At 34.9% G+C, this 25201-nt stretch overlaps 1 protein-coding gene across 3 annotated transcripts in view; it reads left to right on the forward strand.

Annotated features, from left to right (window-relative positions):
* The window catches only part of LOC306857862 (cGMP-dependent protein kinase 1-like), a gene marked incomplete at both ends in the record, with an annotated part of 167023 nt that overhangs the window by 129792 nt on the left and 12030 nt on the right, over positions 1–25201 (forward strand). For all 3 annotated transcript variants that reach the window (XM_079398101.1, XM_079398099.1, XM_079398100.1), the window contains 3 exons: positions 376–470; positions 9726–9791; positions 14380–14454. In XM_079398101.1, the coding sequence (XP_079254227.1) occupies positions 376–470; positions 9726–9791; positions 14380–14454 (236 nt within the window). The remainder of the gene's footprint in view (positions 1–375; positions 471–9725; positions 9792–14379; positions 14455–25201) is intronic.

The following is a 25201-nucleotide window of genomic DNA, read 5'->3' on the forward strand; positions in this document are numbered from 1 at the left end:
TTTTGAACAATCCTCATGCAGCACTTTCACAAACAACAATACAGTACTTCATTATGACCATATCTGTCAAGCTCCAAAAACAACAGAAACCAACATAAAAAGTATCATAAATGTCCATATGAGCTGTGTGCTTCATTCCTAATCTGAAATATTGTAAGGAAAAGAGCTGTGTGTCAATTCTTCAGAATTCTTCATCCTCAAGACCCTTCATCCCTTCAAATACACTCTCTCTATTGTTGCTCTGTCATTTAGAATAGTGTGACAAATACCAACCTACAACAAATGTGAAAGTTAAATAATTTATATTTTAGTAACAAATCAGTGGTTTATTTAGCCTTCCTGCAGCTTCTCAAGACCAATAACCTGTAATTGCAGGTGAACGTTACTCGAGAAGATCCACCCAATGGGACCCCTGTCTATCTGCGGGCATTAGGAAAAGGAGACTGGTTTGGAGAAAAAGCTCTTCAAGGGTAAGAACTTTTTGCACGCTACTTACAGCGCTGCAATTGCAGCTGGCTGCTGTCCATGTTTACAAAAGCATCCGTTGACATCAATTATGCGCTCAATGGATCATTTGCTGCAGGGACAGCCTAATGGGCGACTAACTGCGAAAAATCAAATGCACATTCAAACAAAGCATCTGTTTTGAGTTGTTCAACTTGCTGTGGGAATACTTTTTGAAAGGAATTTTGAAAGCATTTAAACTTACCGTGGCGTCAAAATTGACCTTTATTAGCTTCCTAAATACTGGCTGTATGAAAAATAAATCTGAATCTTTCATCAGAATGCAATAACTCGCTCCACCTCTGAAATAACTTTCTTTTACGGCTGACATTACTGATCTCTCTTATTTGTGAAGTCTTCCTTTACATTTGTCTCCTGCTTCACTTGGAAATATTTCAGATTATGGAAGTGAGCTATGAACTGCATTTCATTTGCCTTTTAACCTGATCTGAAATGGGCTTATATGAAAATGTCATGTCATAGTTGAGGCTTTATTTGCAAGGGTACCATCTAATGGACTGGGAGCACACAACGCCTCACAAGTAGAGCTAATTTGAAAAGAAGATTAGACTAGTTGTGTCAGAACAGTCAGATGCACATCCAATCTTCCCCACCTCATATTTCTCACAGGGCAGACCGGTTATGAACATCATCCTCCGCTCTATTTCCATATTCTTGTTCAATCCCTCTGCTGCTGATTCAATAGAGGCCAACTGCAGGCACCTTCACACAGCTGCCATTACGGCTTTTGATTTGTGTTAAGTGATTTATTCCTGCTAAGCAAAGAGATGCTTTTCAAATGTGATTTACACATTTATTTCCACATGATGGTTTTAGTTCTGAAACTGAATGATCATCTGTTGCAAGGGATACAGACAGAACATATGCAGTGGGGACCCCTAGTGGAGATCAGAGGAAGCCTTAGTCCATAAATGGTGGTGGTTGTGACAAACAACAATCCATTTAATTGTTATTGTTGGGCAATTACCCTAATGAATAGCAGTAAACACAGTAAGGGGTTTCTACAAGATATATATTTTTCCATGTAACAAGCACACATCAATGCACTTGGCTGGTGTTGCACAGCTGTGTTGCGATATTGAGCTAGTCATCGACCCTGAAAAAGGGGCAAGCTGTTAATGGACCGAAATAAAAAGACTGCAGATTTCAAACAAAATAAAAAGGTCCGTGCTGGGAAAATTTAGATTTGTTAGGATTAACTTGAAGGAGAGAGTAGTAGGATGTGTTTAGCTTTTACCAAGTGAATTTACCAAAATACCTTGAAGTCTGATTGGAAGCACCATATTTTAATTGGAGACATTTTACAATAACCAGTTAATGCATTAGATGTCACAAGCTAACAAGTACATTGTTAATACATTTCAACATATTTATGCATAATAGTGTATTTATAAGTTAACCTAAAAAATAAATTATGATTAATGCAATAGCAAAGTTAATGTTAATTCATGATTTAATTCTGTTTTTGATTACATTGATGGATAGTACCTAATAACCAGTTTTATTAGCTACAATATATGTAAAAAGTATTAAATTTAGAATCTATTTTTACCATAGTAAATATTTTAGGGCAAGGTGTTGTCATTGCAAGTACTGTTGTTACAAATATATATCAGCTGTATATTTATAGTTGTACATAGTGTGATCTATTGATCAATTGTTACTTTCACAAAGCCACCTAGTTAGATGGCTCTTGCTTTGATCTAAGCCCAAGCACCACCGAGCTGATGAGTAGTAATATGCTGTGTAGTGTATTAGTTTTCACCTGAAGAGGTGTTACTCCTACAAATGTGTGTTCTTGATCTTCATGTCTTTGATCTCACCTCTCACTCTCAGCTTTAATTAGTACACAATCTTACGTTTTTGTTTTGGTGGTTGTTTGTTTAGTTTCTCTCTTTTTTTGAGTGTTTAGCAAATCAATCAGCACTCTATTGAAGTTGATCAAGTCAGTCTTTCATCTTAAACAATATTTTTATCCGTTCCGAGTTGTGTTTGTGTGATATGGGAGCTGCCTGGGATTTGACTAAGTAACAGGCATAACAATAGCTATGGTCTTGTGGATTAAAGGCTGCCCACTGCTTTGATGTGCAACAGCTTGTATGCTAAGTAAACTTTCATGTCTCTCTTAAGCAAAACACCTTGTTGAACCAAAACAATTCATTTGCTGCCTGTTAAGGAGATGTTGACCAGACCTTAGAGTAATTGTCTTCTTCTGAAGTCTACACACCGGAACGGAAGTATACAAACACACTCAGATTAAGGACCACTGTATGGGTGAAGCTAATGAAAACATGTCAGGGTCACATTACAAAAATCACCTCAAAATCAAATGCAATTAGGCCCTTTTCAAGATCATTAAGCCTTTTTTTTTTAAAAAAATGTGACATTATTTTCATAGCAACCATGCCAAATTACCAATTTTATTATTTGTTCTCAAAGGCTATTAGATTTCATATTAGATTTTTATTACTTTAATTGCAGTAGAAATTTTACAGTTATTTAATATGTTAATTAATAGGACAACATATACAACCATGTATAAATACATTTTTACTTTTTAAATAATATCTTATTCCATTGTGCTATGTTAATAAGAACTGGGAATGAGAGGTTTAAATTATAATAAAACTCATGTCAAAACCCCAAAAACTGTAATGTCCTAGAATATATTTAATTTTCATTAAGTACAATATAAGCTTTCTTTCATTATAAAATCTGATCCATGCGCATTCTTAAAAGGTTTCATGATATTTACTGTATGTGATTCCTTGCCTGCTATTTTGTCTTTAAGAATAGCATTTGTATTTGACTTGTAGTGCTGCATGTTTGTGATTGTAATAGTTATCTTGTTCAAACTCTTGTGTCTGTAGCTACAATTCATTTTCACTTGCATAAACAATATAAAGTGGCTTTATTGGAAGTTATTTTGGTATAAACGCATCTGAAAAGACATTTATCTAAATATAAATTTCCTAGTAAATTAAAAGCATTGCTATATCAGTGCTATTTCCTTGTCAGCTAAATCTCAGCTATCCTTTAATGAACTTTTGATTCACCTAAAACTAGGCCTAATTATATTTTCAAGTACACTCATATTCTTTCAAACCTGTATACATTTATTTTTTTTTGCTTTGAATACAAACGGATAATATTCACATTGCTGTTTACAATTAATACAATGCAACATACAATGAACAAGGGCTATCAAATATTTTTTTTTGAGTGCATCAACCTACAATTACAGTGCTACATTGAAGACCTCTCATGCTCCACAACCGGCACATTAACCTTGGTTTCTTGGAGAACCTCTCGTTGTGTCACTTTATCCTTTTATTCTCCCAGCTTGATTGATGGCTCTGACCTTTTCTTCATAAACCTCACACCATACTTGCTGTGATGTGCGCTCACTACATCCAGACTTTGACTGACGGCTGAAACATGTTTGCGCTGGCAGGTCTTAACCTCCCTCTGTCTTTCTTTGACTCCATCCTCACCTAAAGGCCTTTCCACACTGAGTGCGATGCGAAAAAACGAGGCGAATCGCCCGCGAATGTTGCTTTCACACCGAGCGCAAAACGAATGTTAATTCACGCCTGCACGCTAGGGGGCACCGACCAACGATGTATTCTTTCTTCATGTAGCGTATGTGTCTCGTGTGCTTTACATCGTCCGCTGCTCAATATACAACATTAAATTAAGATAAATAACTTGTATTTCTTCATCAGAAACACAAAATATCCGTAATGCTTTCAAGAATACATCTGAAATAATTAGAGGTACAATTAGCATCAAGCTAAATGAAAAATGTATGTAATCATTAACGTTTTTAAACAAAACCCACTTTAAATCATCATTGAGTGTAATAACTTCCGATTGTGATCTAAAATGGATTTTGATTCTATAATAGGAAGACATGCACTCTTTGCATGTTTTATAATGGACTGATCACTTGTCATGTGTCATACACATCCTTTTTGTTAAAATAAATACCACGAGCTGCATACAAACATATACAGAAAACCTATCTTCACAATTATAGGTCTATTTGCTTTCATATTTCATGTGTATAAAAATATTTCTCTCTTTTTTTATATATGGAAGGGCAAGAGATAGGATTACATGATTGACAGGTCTAGAGTGGACGAGCTCTGACTCAAACACTCGTGCTCGTGGAAGAAAATGGACGGTGCTCTTCAGATCACATAATCCAGTGAAGTGAAGTGAAGTGAAGTGACATACAGCCAAGTATGGTTGAGTCGAGTCCGACTCTCTAACCATTAGGCCACGACTTCCCCTGGAGAGTTAATATGTTATTCTGTATAAAGAACATGTGAGAATAGTCTGTTTTTAAATACCAACAATAACAAGAACTCGGCATTCGCTCTTCTCTCTTGAGGAAAAAGTCCTCTATTTCGGCTCGTGCTCAATACAGTCTTCTGAGCTTTTAGCGCCACTGCATCGACCTTTTGGGTAACGGCAGTTGATGTGATGTAATGCTCAAATCTTATTGGACGGCCTGTGCGAAACTCAAAAGATTTGTCGGACTGGACGAAAAAAAAACCATTCGCATTTTAGGTGCGCGAATGTTCGCGGTCTATGTGGAAGCATCCATAGGAAGCTATTGTTTTATTCCAGCATGTCATTGCGTGTGAAATTCCTTTCGCTTTTTCGAGCTCAGTGTGGAAAGGCCTTAATGTCTTTCCACACTGAGCACGATGCGAAAAAGCAAGGGTGAATCACCGACGAACGTTGCTTTCACACCGAGCGCGAAACGAATGTTCGCCTATGCTAATTCACACCTGCACACTAGGGGGCGCCGACCAACAATGCATTTTTCCTATGTGTTACGCCCCATGTCTGGGGTGAATAAAGATCGTTTCTAAACAGGGCATAACAAAGCTGGGTTGTGGTTATGGAATCCCCAAGCACGATACACTCCGGTTGATAATCAAACGAATACACAATGCTGGAAAAAATTATTACATTTATTTAATACAAACAAGTGGAATCAGGAGCTTCTCTTCAAGGTGTCCCGAAGGCCAAAATAACAAACAAAACACATCTAGAAAAGAAAAGATATATAAATAACCTAATCGAAATCAAAAGTAAAAATACATTTATACTTCCCTAACTGCCTAACACAAAACAAAACCCAAACCAAATAGCAAAAACAAAACAGCAGGACACCCCTTTGCTCCACATTCTTAGAATACGACGCCAAAATGAATTAACTTGATCTACAGTAAGAAACAAGTTTGATCATCGGCCGGAGGAGGGATCCAGGAGCTCTCAACCCAAACGTGTCCGAACCAACAATGAGCTCCCCAACGAATGCCGGCGGCGTCCTTATAAAGACCACGCCTCGTCCAACCCACCAATGGCGATCGTACACCCCAATCAGTGGACATCCTATCAGAGATCAGACAGAGCAAAAGAGGAAAGGGAGAAAAAAAAAACACACACACACACACACAGCAACTACGAAAAACTCGTAACACTATGTCTTGTATGTGGATTTAACATCTATATTAAGATAAACAAAGTTTGGTTCTACACCAGAAACACAAACTATCTATAATGCTTACAAGAATAGGCTACATCCTAAAATATTATAATTAGAAGTACAATTAGCATCAAGCTACACTTGAAAATGTATTTAATTATTAATGTATTTGCTTATCCACTTCAAACCAACATCGAGTGCTTGTAATAACTTCCGATTGTGATTTATAGTTGATTTTGATTCTATAATCAACACGTGCACTCTTTGTATGTTTAATAATGCTACACTGCTAATATTTGTCAAAAACATCCTTTAATGCTATAAAAATACCATGAGCTGCATACAAAACACATACAGAAAATATATTGTCATAATCACGTCTATTTGCTTTCATATTTCATGTCGAAAAATATTTCACTCGATTTTTTATATATTTTTTTAAATATGGAAGATCTATAGCGAGTGGACTGTGCTCTACAGATCACATGATTCAGTGGATAATTATTAGAAATGTTATTCTGTATGAAGAACGTGTGAGAATAAATCTGCTCTCAAATACCAACGATAACAAGATACTCTTCTTTGGTGTTTGTTTACACTGGTTTTTGAAACAGCGCCACCATTCTCACCCTTTTGTGCAACAGTAGCTGCTCCAGTCACGTGATCCTAACTCAGATCTGATTGGACGGCCTGTGTTTTCGCTTTGCAAAACTGAAAAAATTCGAAATCCGAAATTCGTTTCGCTTTTTCGCGCTCAGTGTGGAAAGGCCTTTAATGCTGTCACAGAATTCAAAGACATCCCTCTGCCTCTGAAGTGTGCCATGGTAATTGAAAGATGTTTCTCTGTGCTGGACTTTCTCAGTGGCAGTTTTTATCCTCATATGTGATTGATGTGATAAGTGTAGCTGTGATGTGAATAGCACAGGACTAATCACTTTAGGTGTTATAATTGGGCCTTATTTGCAATAGCTGCGGCACCTCCGATATGTGATGGTATCTTTTTCACAGTTCTACCGGGAAACATCATATCTAATGAGAGCCAGTTTGAGGCAGTTGAATTCCAGCATATGCAGATGAGTCTCAAGACAGCAGACACTAATGACACCCTAAACATAGAAAGTGAAGAATATTCACAACTGTGTGGCGCTAATTGGAGACCCATATGTCAAAGTTGAGGATGAGGAGGAAAGTTCTGTATTGTCCTTTTATTATATAAAGATCACATTGGAAACATTTATATAATTTTATTTTGCCACTTTTCAAATGCATAAAAGCAAATACATTCCCCCACATCCAGAGTTTTGATCTTAAAACGTGAAAATCCACAATAAAAATATGACTTATATTTTTAAACGTGTACTTTCATAACACGCCATGACTACGATGTGGCAGGCAATTTACTGTTTTTTAAGATAATTGCACATAAGTGGTTTGCTGTCTCCAGCTAGTTTTGTTGATGTCTTTGTAATGTGTTTAAAGTTGCTGAAAAAATCAGCAATTTACAGAACAATCAATGTAATTATAAAGATGCACTATGATTTTGCTCCTTGTTTGAGTGTTGTTTGCCTGTTTAAACATCTTTGGCATAATGCAAGGAGGTTTTGGGTGGTACAGTTGCAGGTGCTCTGAGTGTTTTTTGTGTGTTGCAGTTGCTATGGAGTTCAACAGACCACATGATTTGAGGTACAATTCACGTCCCTAGCATAAACAGGATGAGTTGCACCCTAAAGTTTAATACCTCTATTTTGGGGCATGATCAATAATAATAGCTTGCTTTAGTAAAGAGCACTATTAATGTCTTGAGTTGTATCAACACATTCTAATCAGAACATCACATGACTCCACCTGCACTTTTGCAAAAACCTACCTATCTTCATTGCAGTTTCTAGCTGAAATTAACAATAGTGGCAGTAAAACACCAACAACTTTTATTTGTTTTCACACGAATTATGGGGGCAGAAAGTTGATTGATAAAGACTTAATTTCAAAAACTTATACCAAACTAATACATTTTGATGTTTGCATCACAAAACCAGCTTAATATACATTATGGCTTTTCTAATGTGGTAAACATGCTCAGAAGCTCACCCGGTACCGCACTGCACTTGCGATTTGGAGTATGATGGCATGAGTACTATGAATCAAGGTCAAATGGCACGGTTGCATTAGCAAATGTGTTTTTATTTCATGTTGGCTTTTGTTGATGTTACAGTGTCTGATTTAGGGTAGGGTTTAGCGTAGGTTCTACATTATTTTCAAATGCAATAGAGCATTATTCTATTACTGCCACTCACTGGACATTTCATTTCTGAACTGGCATGATCTGTACAACAACCAACATAATAAAACATTGCCAGATTCACGTTAGTCTGTTTCGGAAAAAACTGAATGAGCTTTTACCACCACTCACTGGACATTTTAGTTTGAAAGTGTTTTTCCAATGAGCCTGGCTTGTTCCGTTAAGCCTGGGTTAAGAGGCACTACCTGTTTGTGTGTGAATGCAATCAGTATTCCCACCTGGCCATTGTGATTTGGCAGTATCTAACTGCTTGGAACTGTCATTCAGAATTCTGGTCCACACACACAAAACACACATGCACACACTGCTGGAGTTCAGGCCAGCCACAAAGAGGACAGTCTATGCACTCATCTATAGACATGGACTTCACTTCTTGTGAATGTTTGTCAGACTGCAGTGAGGAAGACTCCAGTGACACAGAGGGCAACCATTCTGAGTAATGCCACAGAAGTTGTTGTTTGCTGTGTGTGTGTTTTGTGATGTGAGAAACCTTACAGTGATGAATTTCTGGGTTATGCTGTGCCATGCGGTGAAAAATGCTGTACAATAATAATGGCTGATGATTAACACTGTTCCATTTGGAATTAATCTATGGATGCAAATTTTTCTGAAATAGTATAATGGATCTTGATTTGTTGTTTTTCACTTATGAAGTACATTTACATGCACAATTATTAACAAGCTAGAGTGAGTCTTTGAGTAGTCGAGCTACAGTCTTCATCTGTCTATCCCAGTAGGCTATTCATGATACAATGTGTAATTGATTAATGATTTAAAAGATTAAATTGCACATTTTATCTGACTTTTTTTTTTTTTGAGCTACAGTCCCATTAGGTATTTTAGTATGACTTCATAAAATCGGACTGGTATGATTTTAATTGGGCTAAAGCTTTTACATGACATTATAAAAATACAAATTATTACTTTAGTCTGGCTGAAATCAAACCTTTAAAGCATATGCAAGCAAACTTATTGATTCAATTATAATGTATAAGATTTTATATCACAGTAGCTGTGTTTTTTTATAATGGCTATTTTTGCAGAAAATTCAACAAAAATGTTTTATATAACCATCTTATCTCACATTATGTGACACTTCTAAAACATAAAACAAATATTATCATTCTTGTATGTATATATATATATATCCACAAGTATATCCATATGCTGCTTAACCACATTTCCCAGTTTATTTTAAATCTGCCCTATTTTTTTTCCTCCAGTTTTTATTTTTTTTAATTAAGGTATTTGACTGGAAATGTAAACAAACTCATTCATGAGACACTATGTTTCCTTCTTATTATCCTCTAATGAAATGATATTGTAATTTAGTAATTATTCAAAAATAAATACATTATAGACTTGTATGATTGACATGTATTCTTTGTGTCTCCGCAGAGAAGACATCAGGACGGCTAATGTCATCGCCGCTGAAGCTGTCACTTGCCTTGTCATCGACAGAGAGTGAGTTTTGTGTGTGTGTGTGTGTGTGTGTGTGTACTGATGCTGTGAAATTTGATAAGTCTTTCATCTTTTCCACTGTGTGCTCACTAAATTATTGCTGCTAATTTCTAATGACCTCATCCGACTTTCACTGTGGCAAGTTCATGCTAGTTTACGCTAGTTAATTTCATGGAGCTAATTCTTCTCGTTTGCCATCCTTAGACAGCAGACTGTCGGGAAACAATCTATGTCCTCATTTGAGTGGCACAGCATGTGACAAAACAGTAGGAGCACAATGCCGTGCTGTGCAGCGGGACTCGTAGACCTGCTCTCATCTCTGTAGACATCATGCTCTAGAGACTTTGATTTTACTTCGGTCTGAGGAAGCGATATAATAAGCAGCCCCACATACAAACTGACTTTCACTCTCACTGCAGGAATTTGTCCATTATCTCAGCCCTGTCATCAGTCAGGGGTTTATGGTAATGCTCATTAAAAGACTCTTGTTGTTGTTAAATTGTATGCTAGCTGACCTGTGATCAGTGGGGATTTTAACCAGTGATTCATGCAGCTGATTTCCTGTAGGAATAGAGCACAACAGTAAAACTCACTTTTTATCATCTTGGGATGGGGAAGTATTTGAACATTTCATTTTCTCCATAGGGATTTCAGAAGAAGAAAAAATGTAGGTATGTTTTGAGCAGAAAGGGGGAAATTCTGTCACTTAGTTCTGGTCACATGCTCTGTTTTATTATTTGGATTAAAGATTTCCGTTGGCGGAAAGAAATATACAATCTACTGTAACTGGATAAATTTGGCAAACAACTACTTAGTGTTACGGTCATTTGAATCATTTATAAAAAATAAATAAATAATTCAATTAAATTAATATAAACAACTTTTGTTATACATTTTTTTAAATTTATTAACTCAAATGATTTTTAATAATATATTTTAGGCATGATGTAAAAAAAATTATCAAATGAAATCATAATAAAGAAAAAGCATTATATTATATTATAGTATTCTTTAAAAACACTAAAGCTGTAATAAAAGTATATATTATACTGCATTTTATATGCAGTATAATATACAGTATGCTACAACATTTCAAAAACACCTTATATTTAAGAGTTAATAATTAATTTTTGTAAAATAAATACCAGTTAAAATATTTTAAAATATGCTTTAAAAATGTGTACACTGACATACTTTATGTAAGGGCAATACAATTTATTTATGTGACCCTGGACCACAAAACCAGTCATAAGGGTCAATTTTTTTGAAATTGAGATTTATACATCATTTGAAAGCTGAATACATAAGATTTCCATTGATGTATGGTTTGTTAGGACAATATTTGTCTGAGATACAACTATTTGAAAATCTGGAATCTGAGGGTGCAAAAAGTCAAAATATTGAGAAAATTGCATTTAAATTTGTCCAAATGACGTTCTTAGCAATGCATATGACTAATTAAAAATTAAGTAATGATGTATTTATGGTAGAAAATTTACAAAATATCTTCATGGAACATGATATTTTCTTAATATCCTAAAGATTTTTTTGGCATAAAAGAAAAAATCTATAATTTTGACCCATACAATGTATTGTTGGCTATTGCTACAAATATGCCCGAGCTACTTTTGACTGGTTTTGTGCTCCAGGGTCACATAATATAATTGATGGTTGCACCATTTGACATTTGGTGTCAAAGTCTTTTTAAAGCTTTTGTTTAATTTTAAAGCTTATTAAGTAAATTAAGTAATAAACTTTTTGTTGAAAATTTATTTTTTAAGTCATATGAAATCAACATGAGTTTTAATATTATAGTTTAAAACTATATTTATGATAAGTTTTTCCTATAAATTTTAGACTCTCTCATGTGTCATGGACCCATTAACTTGTTGTGCATTAAAGCAGCATTTTTGCATTTATGTTTGGTTCTGCTGGTGAAGCAGAAATTACAGACTTCACCTTTAAGATGTGAGTCAAAGAACTGAATGACCTTTTATATAGCATATATATCTCAGTAAAATAGTATTTTAATGGCAGAAATGTAAGTACACGTGAGTAACTTTGGGTTCACAGCCCCGGAACATTTCTGCTACTAATTCTGGGGCTTCACTTGGGACTGGGCTAAGAATACATCATTAAATGGGTCAGCAGTGCCTTGATATAAAGTCATTCACACTTTAAATGTCCATCAAATCATTATTATGGCTCGGGTTACCGCGTCCTGCCTAATCTGAGCTGCCAAGACTCAAAAGACTGTACAAAATCATGGTAAAATGACATTTAAAGCTTTCAATTAAACCTACATTTCAGCTCGTAACCGTAAAAAATATTGTTCCCCTTTTAGTTTCAATGTTTCATCAGAGTTCTAATAAAAATATGAGATAATGTGAGAATTCTCTGGTGGATGAGTCACATCCTGAAACACAGCAGCTGTAGTTGAACACTATTGCTGGGTCCCTCTCATGTCTAAATCTCTTATCCTATAGCAACACAAAATATTGATCTGATTTAATAAGAGGACAGGGGAAAACCATAAACACTATTTTTATGTATTGCATTAAGGGATGACATATTTTGACCCCTGACAAGCTATGACATGACATTAGATGAAGGTAGGATTTTCAAATCAACATGAAATTAAAAGTGACCCCGTTTGCTTTCCTAATGCAAAAAAAAGTATATTTATAAAATGGACTCTAGATTGAATACATCAACTGATATCTATATGAAATTTGAGGAACAGTATAGGTTAAAGGATAAATATTCAATTTAACTTTCTTGTTGATTTATCACATCAGGCTAGATTAAGACACTGCAATTTCAAAGCAACTCAACTATTTATATGCTAATGATGAATGAATAGTTTGGTGACAGAGATGGAAACATGAAGAAGTGTCAGACTTAATCACATTAAACTGCAAAAAAATAAAATAAAAATACTTGAGACTTAGACCTTTTTCATCCCAGAAAGTATTGACCTGAACCTCAACTTGGACCCCAACCTGAACCTGTGAGCCACATCTTTCCCATGTAAAAACTATTTTTGGTTCCCCAAATAACCTTTCAGTGAAGTGTTCTTAAAAGAACCATTTGTATTAGTATTCTGATCATTTTAATAATCTGAATGCATGTTTTATAAAGAGCCTTTATGGTCCAATGGAAATGATAAAGGTTCTTCATTGAACTGCAGATATCAATAAATAATCTTTATTTTGTGAAGGAGTGAAGGATAAATATTTTCTCTGAATATCACAAAAGAGTGTTTAATCCTAACCCTTATTGACTTAGTGTATAGTGAATAAACTGTTGAAAAAAAAGTGACATTAGGGAAGAAAATACATTTTAGTTCAAATAAAAACTCATACACTTTGAATATGACTTGGTGGACCAAACATACATATAATTAATTGTCCTTTAACAGGTTTTATAAAACAAACATGTCTGTTTTGCAGAGATTAGGCTCAAAAGCCTCGCCAAACCGCTGCCTTTATAATCATTGTTTTGGAAATATGAATTTAAAAGCTTTTCTTTTTACAGAATATAGACAACAGTTGTTCTGCATAATGAATATTTTCAGCATTTTTCCTCTTTGTTGTAACAATCATATTCAAACTATCTTGATAACTTTTTACTATGTCCCTCATTGTTTATTTGTGCTGCTATTGAAGTGCCTTCCATGACCCAGACCCAGATCTTCAGGTTTTGCAAGCCAAATCCTTGTCTTATTCTAGAAGCAGAACTAAATGTTTTGTGCGATCTTAGACATATCCTGCCTTATAAACAGATGGGAGAGAGAAAGCCACAGATGTATTTCCTTCAAATGATGATGAATGGCTGGAAGTTTAATGGGATGAAAAACATGTGCGATGCACTGTGTTGTGATTGACTCTGTCCTGTGCAGATCATAGATCTACACAGCTTGTAGTCAGATTGTTTGTTCCTAAATGATAATTGTCTGTTTATGCATTATTCAATACAAATGGTTCCTGAAATGGCACATTTTGGTCCATTATGGTGTCAGTCTAACATTTTTGTTTAATTATTATTAAAAATACACTTTATTGCAAACTTGCAACGATGCCATTTCTAAACCTTATATGGTTTGCTCTAGTATTAAGCATTGAAACTTGCATGAATCAACATTTTTTTTCCTAATTTTATATTGTGCTGTTGCTAATCTGATGATGCAAGTGCTCATTTATTACACTACCTTTAATCTTGTCTTTTCTCTGATTTACATATCATTTTTGTTTTGAATACGTTGTGGCTCATGATCAGGGGCATGTTAATCTGAAATAGTTCATAATAATATGCCAGTGGTCAGAACTATTAATTGAACAATAGTATCAGTCCGCAAAAGGCTATATGGAAAATGAAAAAAAAAAAAATAGTGTAAATTTAGTGTAGACCTTTTGCTTTTTAATTGCGCTCATAGGCCTCATTCATAAAACACGGTCAGAATGAATTTCTGATTAAATCATGAAGACAAAACCATTTTGAATCAACCCCAGAACCTTTACTTCCTTTACATCGGATGGCATTTATAAATAGAACGGATGAAAGTAATCAGTTTTTCTGTTTTCATTCGCAGGTCCTTCAAACACTTGATTGGAGGTCTGGACGATGTCTCAAACAAAGGCTATGATGATGCTGGCGCCAAAGCAAAGTAAGTCTGATACTCAACACTTTCTGATCATGTTATCAGACTATATGGAGCTCTGTACATTAAATTATAATTCAGTATGATTCAATCACAGTACAGTGCATTCAAAAAGTAGTCAGTTCTTCGCCTTTTATGTTGCAGACATCTGGTAAAGTGCTTTATTATTATAATATATTTTTTATGATTACTTTTTTAACTAAAAAAAAAAAAAAAAAATTAAGAAAACACTGAAACATCACATGCCATGCTTTTACACTTAAAGGAGTGGTTGATTGTGATTTCACTTTTTTAAAGTTAGTTAGTGTGTAATGTTGCTGTTTGAGCATAAAAAAAAATATCTGGAAAGTTACAACGCTGAAAATTCAATGCAAACGGAGATATTTTCTTTTAAAATTACAGCAGTTTAATGCCTACAATTACGGCTCGTATGGACTACAACGAGTTACATCCTGGGTTGGTGACATCACAAACCCTGATATTTACATAAACCCCGCACCCGGGAACATGCAACAAAAGGGGCGGGGCCATATGGCGCTGCTTTAGAGAAGAGTTGTTGCCATGCTCTCATATTCTCTGGGTCTCAATCAGGCTCAAATTAATAAGCAATATTGACGACGCCATTGTTTACAATACAACCAGAGCACATGGCACTGAGGTGAGGGGCGTGATGTTTCTACATGCACACTAGGCGGTTTAGCGAATCACAACACACTGGGCCAGCTAACTGAGCACATTGTGTATTTCTGAGGGAGGGGCTTCATAAAACCAGGAAATCATCAGAGCATTCATAAGAGAAAGGACAGGGCGGTGTAGAATAAAGGTAAGTTATGTGAAAAAAAAAACTTAGGTTTCTCTTCTTTTAATCTCTCCCTGTCTATCTTGTACTAATCTGAATAATGCCTGAAACCTTGTATAGCAAGCACTTCCTGCGTTTATTTGCCTCTTTATGACGTATCGCTTATTGCATTCCTCAATTGTAAGTCACTTTGGATAAAAATGTCTGCTAAATGAATAAATGTAAAGTTTTTGTTGTTGTTGTTGTTGTTTTAAATGAAGCATTAACATGTTAGACTGCACCCCATAAGCACAATCAAGCCTAGAAAAAAACACCACTTTACAAATGAGCTCAGGTTCAACCCATTTCTCTGGATTGTCTGTAAGATTTTTTCTACACTTTGACTGGAGTGTGCTTTTTGCTTTGTCATAATATGGTATGGAGTGGAGATTGATATGAAAAAGATCAAGCAGAAGACTGCAACATAAAATAATATGAAAAAGCAAAACAAAACAAAGGTCTGACTACTTTCTGAATGCACCATCAAGTAAAAAAAAAAAGGATTTTACACATGTACAAACTACATACACAAACACGCTGCCTTATTAATAGCACCTTTGCAAAATTCATTCATCTCTTCTGTAATGAATTTGACCATGCAGCGTATAATGAAGGTCCACATGGCAGAAATTAATTGGTCTGTGTTTTTCATTTGGTTTGCATGTCTTGCAGTGGCTCTGACCTCCTTGTGGCTATAATTATCTCAGCTGGACAGGTTTTCAGGAATTAGTAATCCAATATGACCAACTTCTTTATAGTTTTTACCATATCTGCAGACAGGTTGAGCTTTCTCGACATTTTAAATTCCAGTTGCATTTCAAATCTATCTGTCCGTCCGTCCCCAATGCTGAGCTTAATGCTTCCTAAAATTCAAACTTGCTTCCTAACCATTCAGACTTTCTGTATGTAGTTTGGCTGAAACAAAATTTCAATTTCAATACTGATTTTGCTTTTTGAGAAATTGTTATTATGAAAAAAGCCTGGAGTCTGCACACACAATGAGGGATGTAAGAGCGCCCTCATGTGGCCAGTGGTAAACAAATTGTAGGCAATTTAGAATCTCTTGTCAGTAGTAGTATACAATTTGATTTCAATTCTATACTTATTGTTTTTAAGTTACTGTGGACTATAAACACTGCTCAACAGTGCATGCAGTGTGTTATATCTGATCATTATATTTTTTATAAGGTGTGTACCTCTATGCCCCTTTGTCTATGAAAAACCATGTATAGTGAACTGAACAATATAATTAACTTGCATGAAATGAGGGGGTGGTTTCAATATGCATAAAATTATATAGCTGCATATTGTTGTTGAGCTCTAGCTGTAAATAGAGGCTATAATAGATGCATGTTTAATGAAAAGAGTGCCTGTTAAAAGCCCCGACATGAGGATGAGTTGAGATTGAAGTGCTGCATTATCAGACTAAAATTAGCCTGTAGCTGTATGCAGTCTGTTTTATTTATTTATTTTAATTAAAAAGATAAATTTATCAAAAAGTATTCTTAATTCTCTCATCTTGTTTCAAACCTGTATGACTTTCTTCCATGAAAGTTGAAAATGAGACATGTAACATTAGATCAGATTTGAATAAATTATTAATTTTGGTGCTTCTAATTAAGTGGAAAAACGCTGTTGCAAACTTTATATTATATATATTTATATATATACAGTGCCCTCGAAAAGTATTGGAACCGTAAAGACAAAATTGCTCTGTTGGCTGTGGAGTCAAGACATTTACAAATATATGATTAAAAGATGAATATGAGGTAAAACTACACATAGATGTTTTAAAGTGAAAGTGACATACAGCCAAGTATGGTGGCCCATACTCGGAATTCGTGTTCTGCATTTAACCCATCCAAAGCAAGCACACACAGACACACACAGACACACACATACAAAAGTGGGCAGCCATTTATGCTGCGGCGCCCGGGGAGCAGTTAGGGTGCCTTGCTCAAGGGCACCTCAGTCGTGGTATTGAGGGTGGAGAGAGCGCTGTACATTCACTCCCCCCACCTACAATCCCTGCCAGCCCGAGACTCAAACCCGCAACCTTTGGATTACGAGTCCGATTCTGTAACCATTAGGCCACGACTTCCTACTAACCAGCTAAGAAGTTCAGCACTTTTAGAGTTTCATCCCTCTATCTGATGTGAGCATAAGTATTGGAACAGTTGCCTCACAGGTCTTTCTAAGTGATCAGCTGTGTCCTGTTGCATTAATTCTTCAGTTATTAAAAGCAGGGAATATGTCGTATCAGTTATATCCATTACTTCTGCATTCTGAATCTTGCATTCGATGATGACACACACAAACCAGGATGAAGACGAGGGAGCTGACTTTGAGAGAAAATCAAGCAAATGGATGCTAAAAGAAAAGAGGAAGTCAGTTAGACAAAAACAAAGGGCATGGAGAAATCAAGAGTTTTGAAACCACCAGCGACACCAGCAACCAACAACGACCTGATCGGCTGAGAAAACAACAGTAGTTGATGACAGACAAATCAGAAAAGCTGTGAAAATGAATTATAAAAGACGTGTCTGTAAAATCACCAACAACTTCCAGAAAGTTGGGGTGATGCTCTGACAATCTACTGTCCTCAGGAGACTTTAGAGTTACAGATGCTACACAGCAAGATGCAAACCTCTGACCAGCACCAAAAATAGAAAGACAAGATTAGAGTTTGCAAAAAAGCACAAAGGTGAGCCAGAAGAGTTTTGGAACTGTGTTTATGGGCCGATGAGACAAAGATGAACCTTTATCTAAGTGATGGGAAAGCAAAAATGTGGAGAAAAAAGGGAACTGCAAATGATCCCAAGCACACAGCCTCATCTGTAAAGCATGGTGGAGGTGGTGTCATGGCATGGGCATGCATGGCTGTCTCAGGAACAGGCCCTCTCAAATTTACTGATGACTTAATGTATGATGACAGTAGCAGAATGAATTTGGAAGGGTACAAAACCATCTTGCCTACCAATATTCAAGAAATTGCTACCAGATTCATTGGGAAGTTCATATTGCATCAGGACAATGACCCAAAACACCCTGCCAGTTCAGTCAAGGAATTTATAAGGGCAAAGAAATGGAAAGTCTTAGATTGCCCAAGTCAATCTCCAGATTTAAATCTGATTGAACATGAATTTCACCAGCTGAAGAGGAGAGTACAGGCAGAAACTCCCCAAAACAAGCAACAATTGGAATTGGCTGCATTAAAGGCTGGGGAAAGCATTTCAAAGGATGAGACCAAGAGTCTGGTGATGTCTATGGGTCACAGACTCACTGCTGTGATTGTGATCAAGAGATCTGCAACTAAATAATAGCTTTTAATGTTTTATATATGCCTTATGTTCAACTGTCCCAATACTTATGCTCACATCAATGATTGGAATGAACTCTAAAAGTGCTGTTCTTTTTATTTTTTTTTACTGTTCCAATACTTATAGAGGGCACTTTATATATATATATATATATATATATATATATATATATATATATATATATATATATATATATATATATATATATATATATATATATATGAATTTACAGTCTTATATAATGCCTTGTTCTTTTTCAATTTCAAAAACTGTCAATTTTAAAACAGTAAAACAGTATTTTATGGTAAAAATACATTAAATGTAAATACAGTTATTCAGCATTTATAGTATGGAAACTTACTATTTTTTACTGTACTATTTTTACAGTCTTTTACTGTTAAAATGTTGATTTTATTATTTTTTTTTTACAGTGCACTGAGGAATTTGTCATGTCCATTGTAGATAGGTCCTTAAGTGACCAAAATGAATGAACAGCTCCCAGCTGACAGGAAAAAGTCGAATTCTGCTGTTGGTCCAGCACAGCTGCAAGTGTGACTCATCACACAGGTCCATTTACAGAGTTTCTTTGTGGCATGATGTTAGAAATGAGGCTCAGGTGTGTTTCCCCAAACTCTGGCATTAGGCAGCATTCTGACATTGAAATCCAAGCCAGCAGTCAGCTTGAAGGAAGGATGGCACAGTGCAGCACCTGCAGTGACAAAACATCTCTAACTGCCTGCAGACATAACTATTGTTCTTCTGGGGTCACATCCGCTGATCCACATGTACTGTACGATGGTCTTGTTGCCATGACTGCTGGTCAGCGTGTGTGTTCAGCACCTCTGTTCTCATTAGAGCGTCAGGTTTGTGGAGGAGCAAGTGTCTAAACAATAGCAAGTGTCTAAACAATTCTGTCACCCAAGAGAATTACGGTACATTCATTAGTTACTAGGATACTGGCCTTTGGCTCAGTGTGTGTGTGTGTGTTTCATATAGATTGTTCTCTTTCTGTCATTTGTACATTTGGATATTTCAGAAACAGTGATTTTTGTCAAGAATTTGTTAGGGCTTGGTAGTGCAGTGCAGATCATATTATTCAATGCTATTATAAGTGTTGTAATGTTTAATAATAATAATAATAATAATAATAATAATAAAGCTAAGTATTATAGATATTATTTACAATACTTATTATAATTTGCCTTATGTATATTTGTTTAACATGGTTAATATTACAATTTGTAATGCTAATTTAATAATAATTATAATTAATATTACTGTTATTATTATTATTAAAATCATCATTGATAGATTATTGTTAGAGTTATTATGTACAATACTTGTTATTGTTTACAGTACAGTTTACAGTACTTATTTACCATTGCAAATAATTATAATTGATAATAATAATAATAATTATTATTATTAAATTAGCATTACAAATATTACATTACAAGTACATATAATAATAATAATAATTATTATTATTATTTGCAATACTTGCATTTGAATAGCATTATTTGTTATTTAATAATTATACAAAATATGATAATTGTTATTATAATAATTATGAACAATATTTGTTGCAATTTACAATATTTATATTTTACATTGTTAATACTTATTTGTAATTATAATTTACAGTTACACTTTATTTTGATAGTCCACTTTAGACATTCTACTAACTATAAGTAACTTTGTAACTACATGTCAACTTCTCATTGATTTGCAGCTACATGTCTACTAACTCTCAGTAGGGTAGGTTTAGGGTTAGTAGAATAAGTTGATATATACTTGCAAATTTTCTCATAGTCAGTATGTTGTATGTTGTGGACCCATTAAAATAAAGTGTTAAAAGATATTAAGCAGACAATCTACTAATACTCTAATGACTGCTAGTTGACATGAAGTCGCAAAGTTAATTCCTGTTAGTAGAATGTCTAAAGTGGACTATCGAAATAAAGTGTTACCTAATTTACTACTACTACTAATTATTATTATTATTAACAATGATATAGAAAATTGTTGTTACAATTATTATGTACAGTACTTATATTTCTTTAACATTATAAATAATTAGATAATAATTATAATTTAATAATAATTTGTAGGTACTACTACTACTACCACTACTACTAATATACTCCATTCTACTAATATTTCAATAATATTTCACAATATTAAAATTTTGAAGTATTGCTCTTTTTTTTTATAAAAAAAAAATACTTAGCCCATTCTTTGAACACTATAATAAATCTATATAAATCTAGCCTGCTGCATGTAGAAAACTGTTACATACTTGGACTTGGATTTAGAGGGTTTCAGACTTGGACTTAAAGACCTGGCACCACGTCTGCCAAAAAGTTTGACAGTCTGATCTGAGGTTACCCCAAAAGTTGCTCCACATTGCTTTGGCTGCTCTGGCTGTGCTGAGCACACAGATAAGGCAGATGTCATTTCACACTATGTTGTAGCAGAAAATTAAGGACACTATGTTCTGTCCTCTGCAATAGGGAAGACACATCTCTAATTGGCCTTATGCCATCAGTCAACAAATGCTTAGGGATTACCTTCATTTCTTTTTCTTGACTACACCATGGCTGCACTTCATGCATGTTGACTGTGTTTGGGCTGGACTTGCAGCGGACAGCTGTCTCCTGTCCCTCTAACTAGCATGTTGTTTTTCTTGGGAATCGCCTGACATAAACAGCCTATATGTAGAAGCAGAGGAAACCCTGCAAAGTGTATTGTGCAGCTGATTATGTGACACATATTATTGAATGGTGATTGGCTATACGGACCAGTCTGGGCCTCAGCAATAGAGACATAAGTAGTGATTTCATCAGATTGTTTCAAGACCAAGAAAAGATTTATTCAAGAAAAGCTAATTGCAATACATAAATTGCAGTCAAGAAACATGTTAAAAACCAGCTTAAACTGGTTTGTTGATCACTTAGCCTGGTTTTAGAGGGGTACTTTTCATCTGGTCCAGGCTGGACCAATGCTAAGACCAGAAAATCTTGGTTACGATCAAAGCTAAAACAACTTGAGGCTTGTTCAGAAAGAATGCATTTTTGCATTTTTCCGCACTGCTTTTCCATCTACACATGCACTAGATAGACGTCTTTGATTGTTGTGTCTACATCTCACTCATGAGCGATGCATTTTTAAAAGGTTTTGTCAAGGTAAGAAGTTTTTTTTCATTCCACTGCCCTGTGTCTCACGTTTTTAACCACAAAAATGTATAATGCACGAACAGCTCTTTAAAAGTGATGAGTTTCTGGAGTGTTGTAAGCAAAATCGTTGACATAATAAATAACGCTGTCTGTTTTCTCATATTACTGATATGATTTTATATATATTTTATATATTACACAGTGCTGTTTTTTTTTTTTTTTTGCAGTTTATGAAATTATATTTTTATTATGAAAGTTTAAAATATTATGCAATCTCTTAAAAAGACAGTAATATAATTTAATTCCATTGATAAAGAATTTAATGCTGTGCTTGATTTGGTTTATATGTTCTCACTGCGCCCTCTTCTGGGCTCAGGAGACAAGCCAGTAGCATTTTTTCTCATAACTGAAATTATATTTTTAAAATTAAAATAAGATTTGAGTATTAGTAATATTTAAGTCATATTTAATTTATAAAAAAAAAAAAAAAATCATCCTTCTTTAACAAATCATGCACTATTTCACCATAACATTGTTCGTTTATTCAAGACACTACACATATGAAAGATGTAATCTATTTACTGTATTTACTTTTATCATCTAGTAATATTTTTGCAGACATACACTGTGGAATTCTTTAACTCAAGAAACACAATCTTGGCAGACGCTTATGTAAAGCGTTTATTTTTGCACCTGGCCTTTCACTCTCACACACAACCCATTTGACAGCTCAGTTACTTACATCCTCCAGAAGTTCAGTTGTATTCTGTATCATTGACTATGACTATGTAAATATGTATGTTTTGCATGTTGTTTTCTGAGCACATAGTTTCACAAGCCTTTTGTTGGGGAATAACAATTAGAGATGCGATTAATTAAAGAAAAATTTACCGAAGAAAATAGTTTGCAGTTTCATCAGCAGAAGTCAGCTTCAACACTCACGATGGAGTTCGTAGGCCGCTCTGCGTACATGTTCTAGACACCAATAATTATACTCTAACAGAGGTCACTAATTAGGTCAATACATAGGAAAGTTGGTAGAAAAATCTCCACACATGGATGTAAAACTTTATTTTGAAGACAATTGATCAGAGGTCAGACGCAATAGGTCTCTCCAGAGACGTATATCTGTTACCCTGGACAACAGGGTGACGGCAAATGACGATTTCCTCCAAGAGCTCTCTCTCTGCATCTAGCTGCAAATATAGACATTCACGCACATACGCACTTATCTGTACTTCAAGGTTGCCGGGCTCTGCCCTGAATTTGATCAAATATGGTTAACTACATACACACAATGAGATCAGCTTCTTAGAGAGTAAAAAAGCAGACTAAAGCCATATTCAATTTATTTTCTAACATGGATAAATGTAACTGTGATAAATAATTATTCAAGGAATATTATAATTAACATTATTATGAGGGTCATTGTCAATCTGAAATCCACTCCTTCACTTTACTTTACCCTTTTGACCAAAAGATTTATGGTTTAGATTTTTTTTAAATCACAGCTTCATCGGAATGGTACGAAACTTGGTGACTTTTATGGCATTTGGAATGTGAACACACACAAAAAAACTGAGGGCTTGATTTGAGCAGGCTAAGTGCTCGTAAAAAAATGTGCTCTTCGGTCAAAAATTACCGGCCATAGGAAATGAATGGGACATTGACAAAAACACAACAATTCAGCAAAATTCACACACACACACACACACACACACACTCTCACAGACATATACACGCACACATACACAAACAAATGAATTGGTATGGTTATGACCATATAGCCATAACAACTCAGAAAACTGAAATAAGAGATGAAATCAGATAAGACCCAGAAGGATTAAGCTCTGATAAAACATTCCTGTTCAGTTTTGTTACTTTTTTATAGAATTTTAATATTTTGTGTAACAAAATGCTTTCTCTGTGTTAAGGTTTGACTGTAGTAATACTAATTCAAAAACCGATGCTTTAAATCAACATTTCAAACCAAAACAAATCTAAACCTAAATCTAAATCTTTACAAAAAGTTGTCTTTGAAAATGTCTAAAGACAGTTAAGAACATTGACTTTGAGATCTGGGACCTTGGGTTATGGAACAGATGTTCCCATTTGTTTTCGTCATAAATATTTCAGTCCTCAAATCTTCAAATCTCCAGCCCTTGGACCAAACAAAGCAGCTCTAAAAGACAACACCTTTGAACCTATGGGATTTTTACTTCCCGAGCCTGACTGCAAAGCAAATTGGCAAGAATTGAATACCTCACACTGAGAACTATTACATAATAATTATTATCTCTAATTAACTAGTGGTATAATTACGCAAGCAAGACCTTGTCAGTCGGGGCTCATATGTTATTACCGTCCTGCTGTAGTTTGGAGGAAGGCCGTCCGTCCGTCATAATGACAGTTGTTATCTGTGGCATTAGAACAGGTTGTTGAAGGAACAAAGCTGAAATTGGTGCGAGGTCATTACTGCTGTTTGGATTCATGTGAGTGAGACAGACAAAGAAACAAACCCCATGTAAGGCCATTATATATCAATGATACATGACCCAGCCGCTAATGGTTGTTGCATCAGGGTGCGAAGCTGATAAGCGAGGTCCCTGGTTCTCAACTTGGCTTTTTACTTTTGGAGTCAAATTTGACATTTTCTGTTATGAGGCAAGCTATACAATCAAAAAGTGAATTGTACTAAAAATGAACTGCATTGGACCAACAATTTGTTAAATTGTTAATTTTTTATTTGATACTGTAGCACCTAGATTTCAATTGACTGTCTTGTTTGTTTTGACAATACGATTGGGATTAATGTTTAAAATTAATCAGAATTTTTAAGATTTGTAGATTTCTTTATTGTCTGTGTACCAAATGAAATTCTTTATGGCTCATTCCAGTCAGCAACCTATAACAAGCAACAAAATTGTATAATTTAAATCTAAAAATAAACAAAAAATTTAAAAATTAAGATAGAAATCAAGTTAAAAAAAACATTAACTTGTGTCATTGCATACCATATGTGAACAAGTAGATAAAACAGAAATTCCTTCAATGTGATTTGATATTTTATCAATCAATCAATCTTTATAGTTTAAATTTGAGTATCAAAACGTAAAAAGATGTTATAGTATATACAAAATGATTGTTGTTTATATTGATGGTTTTATAGCGTGTCAGATTTCACACATATGTGAAGGTCACATGCATGCACTGGATTTACCTCACTTCTGTCATGCTTGACAGCCATTAAATTACATTTTGTTATTTGCGTTAGAAAGATCTGTGCTGGACATTTTACAAGGCCTGTGAATCATTGTTTAAAGTCAAATAGGTCATGTAAGGCACGTGCAAACTTAAATAATGTGACAAGAACCAAGTCAACAAAAGCTGACCTAGACTTAAAGAGGTCGTCTGAAGTC

Source organism: Barbus barbus, assembly GCF_936440315.1.
Source record: "Barbus barbus genome assembly, chromosome: 38".
Classification (NCBI taxonomy): domain Eukaryota; kingdom Metazoa; phylum Chordata; class Actinopteri; order Cypriniformes; family Cyprinidae; genus Barbus; species Barbus barbus.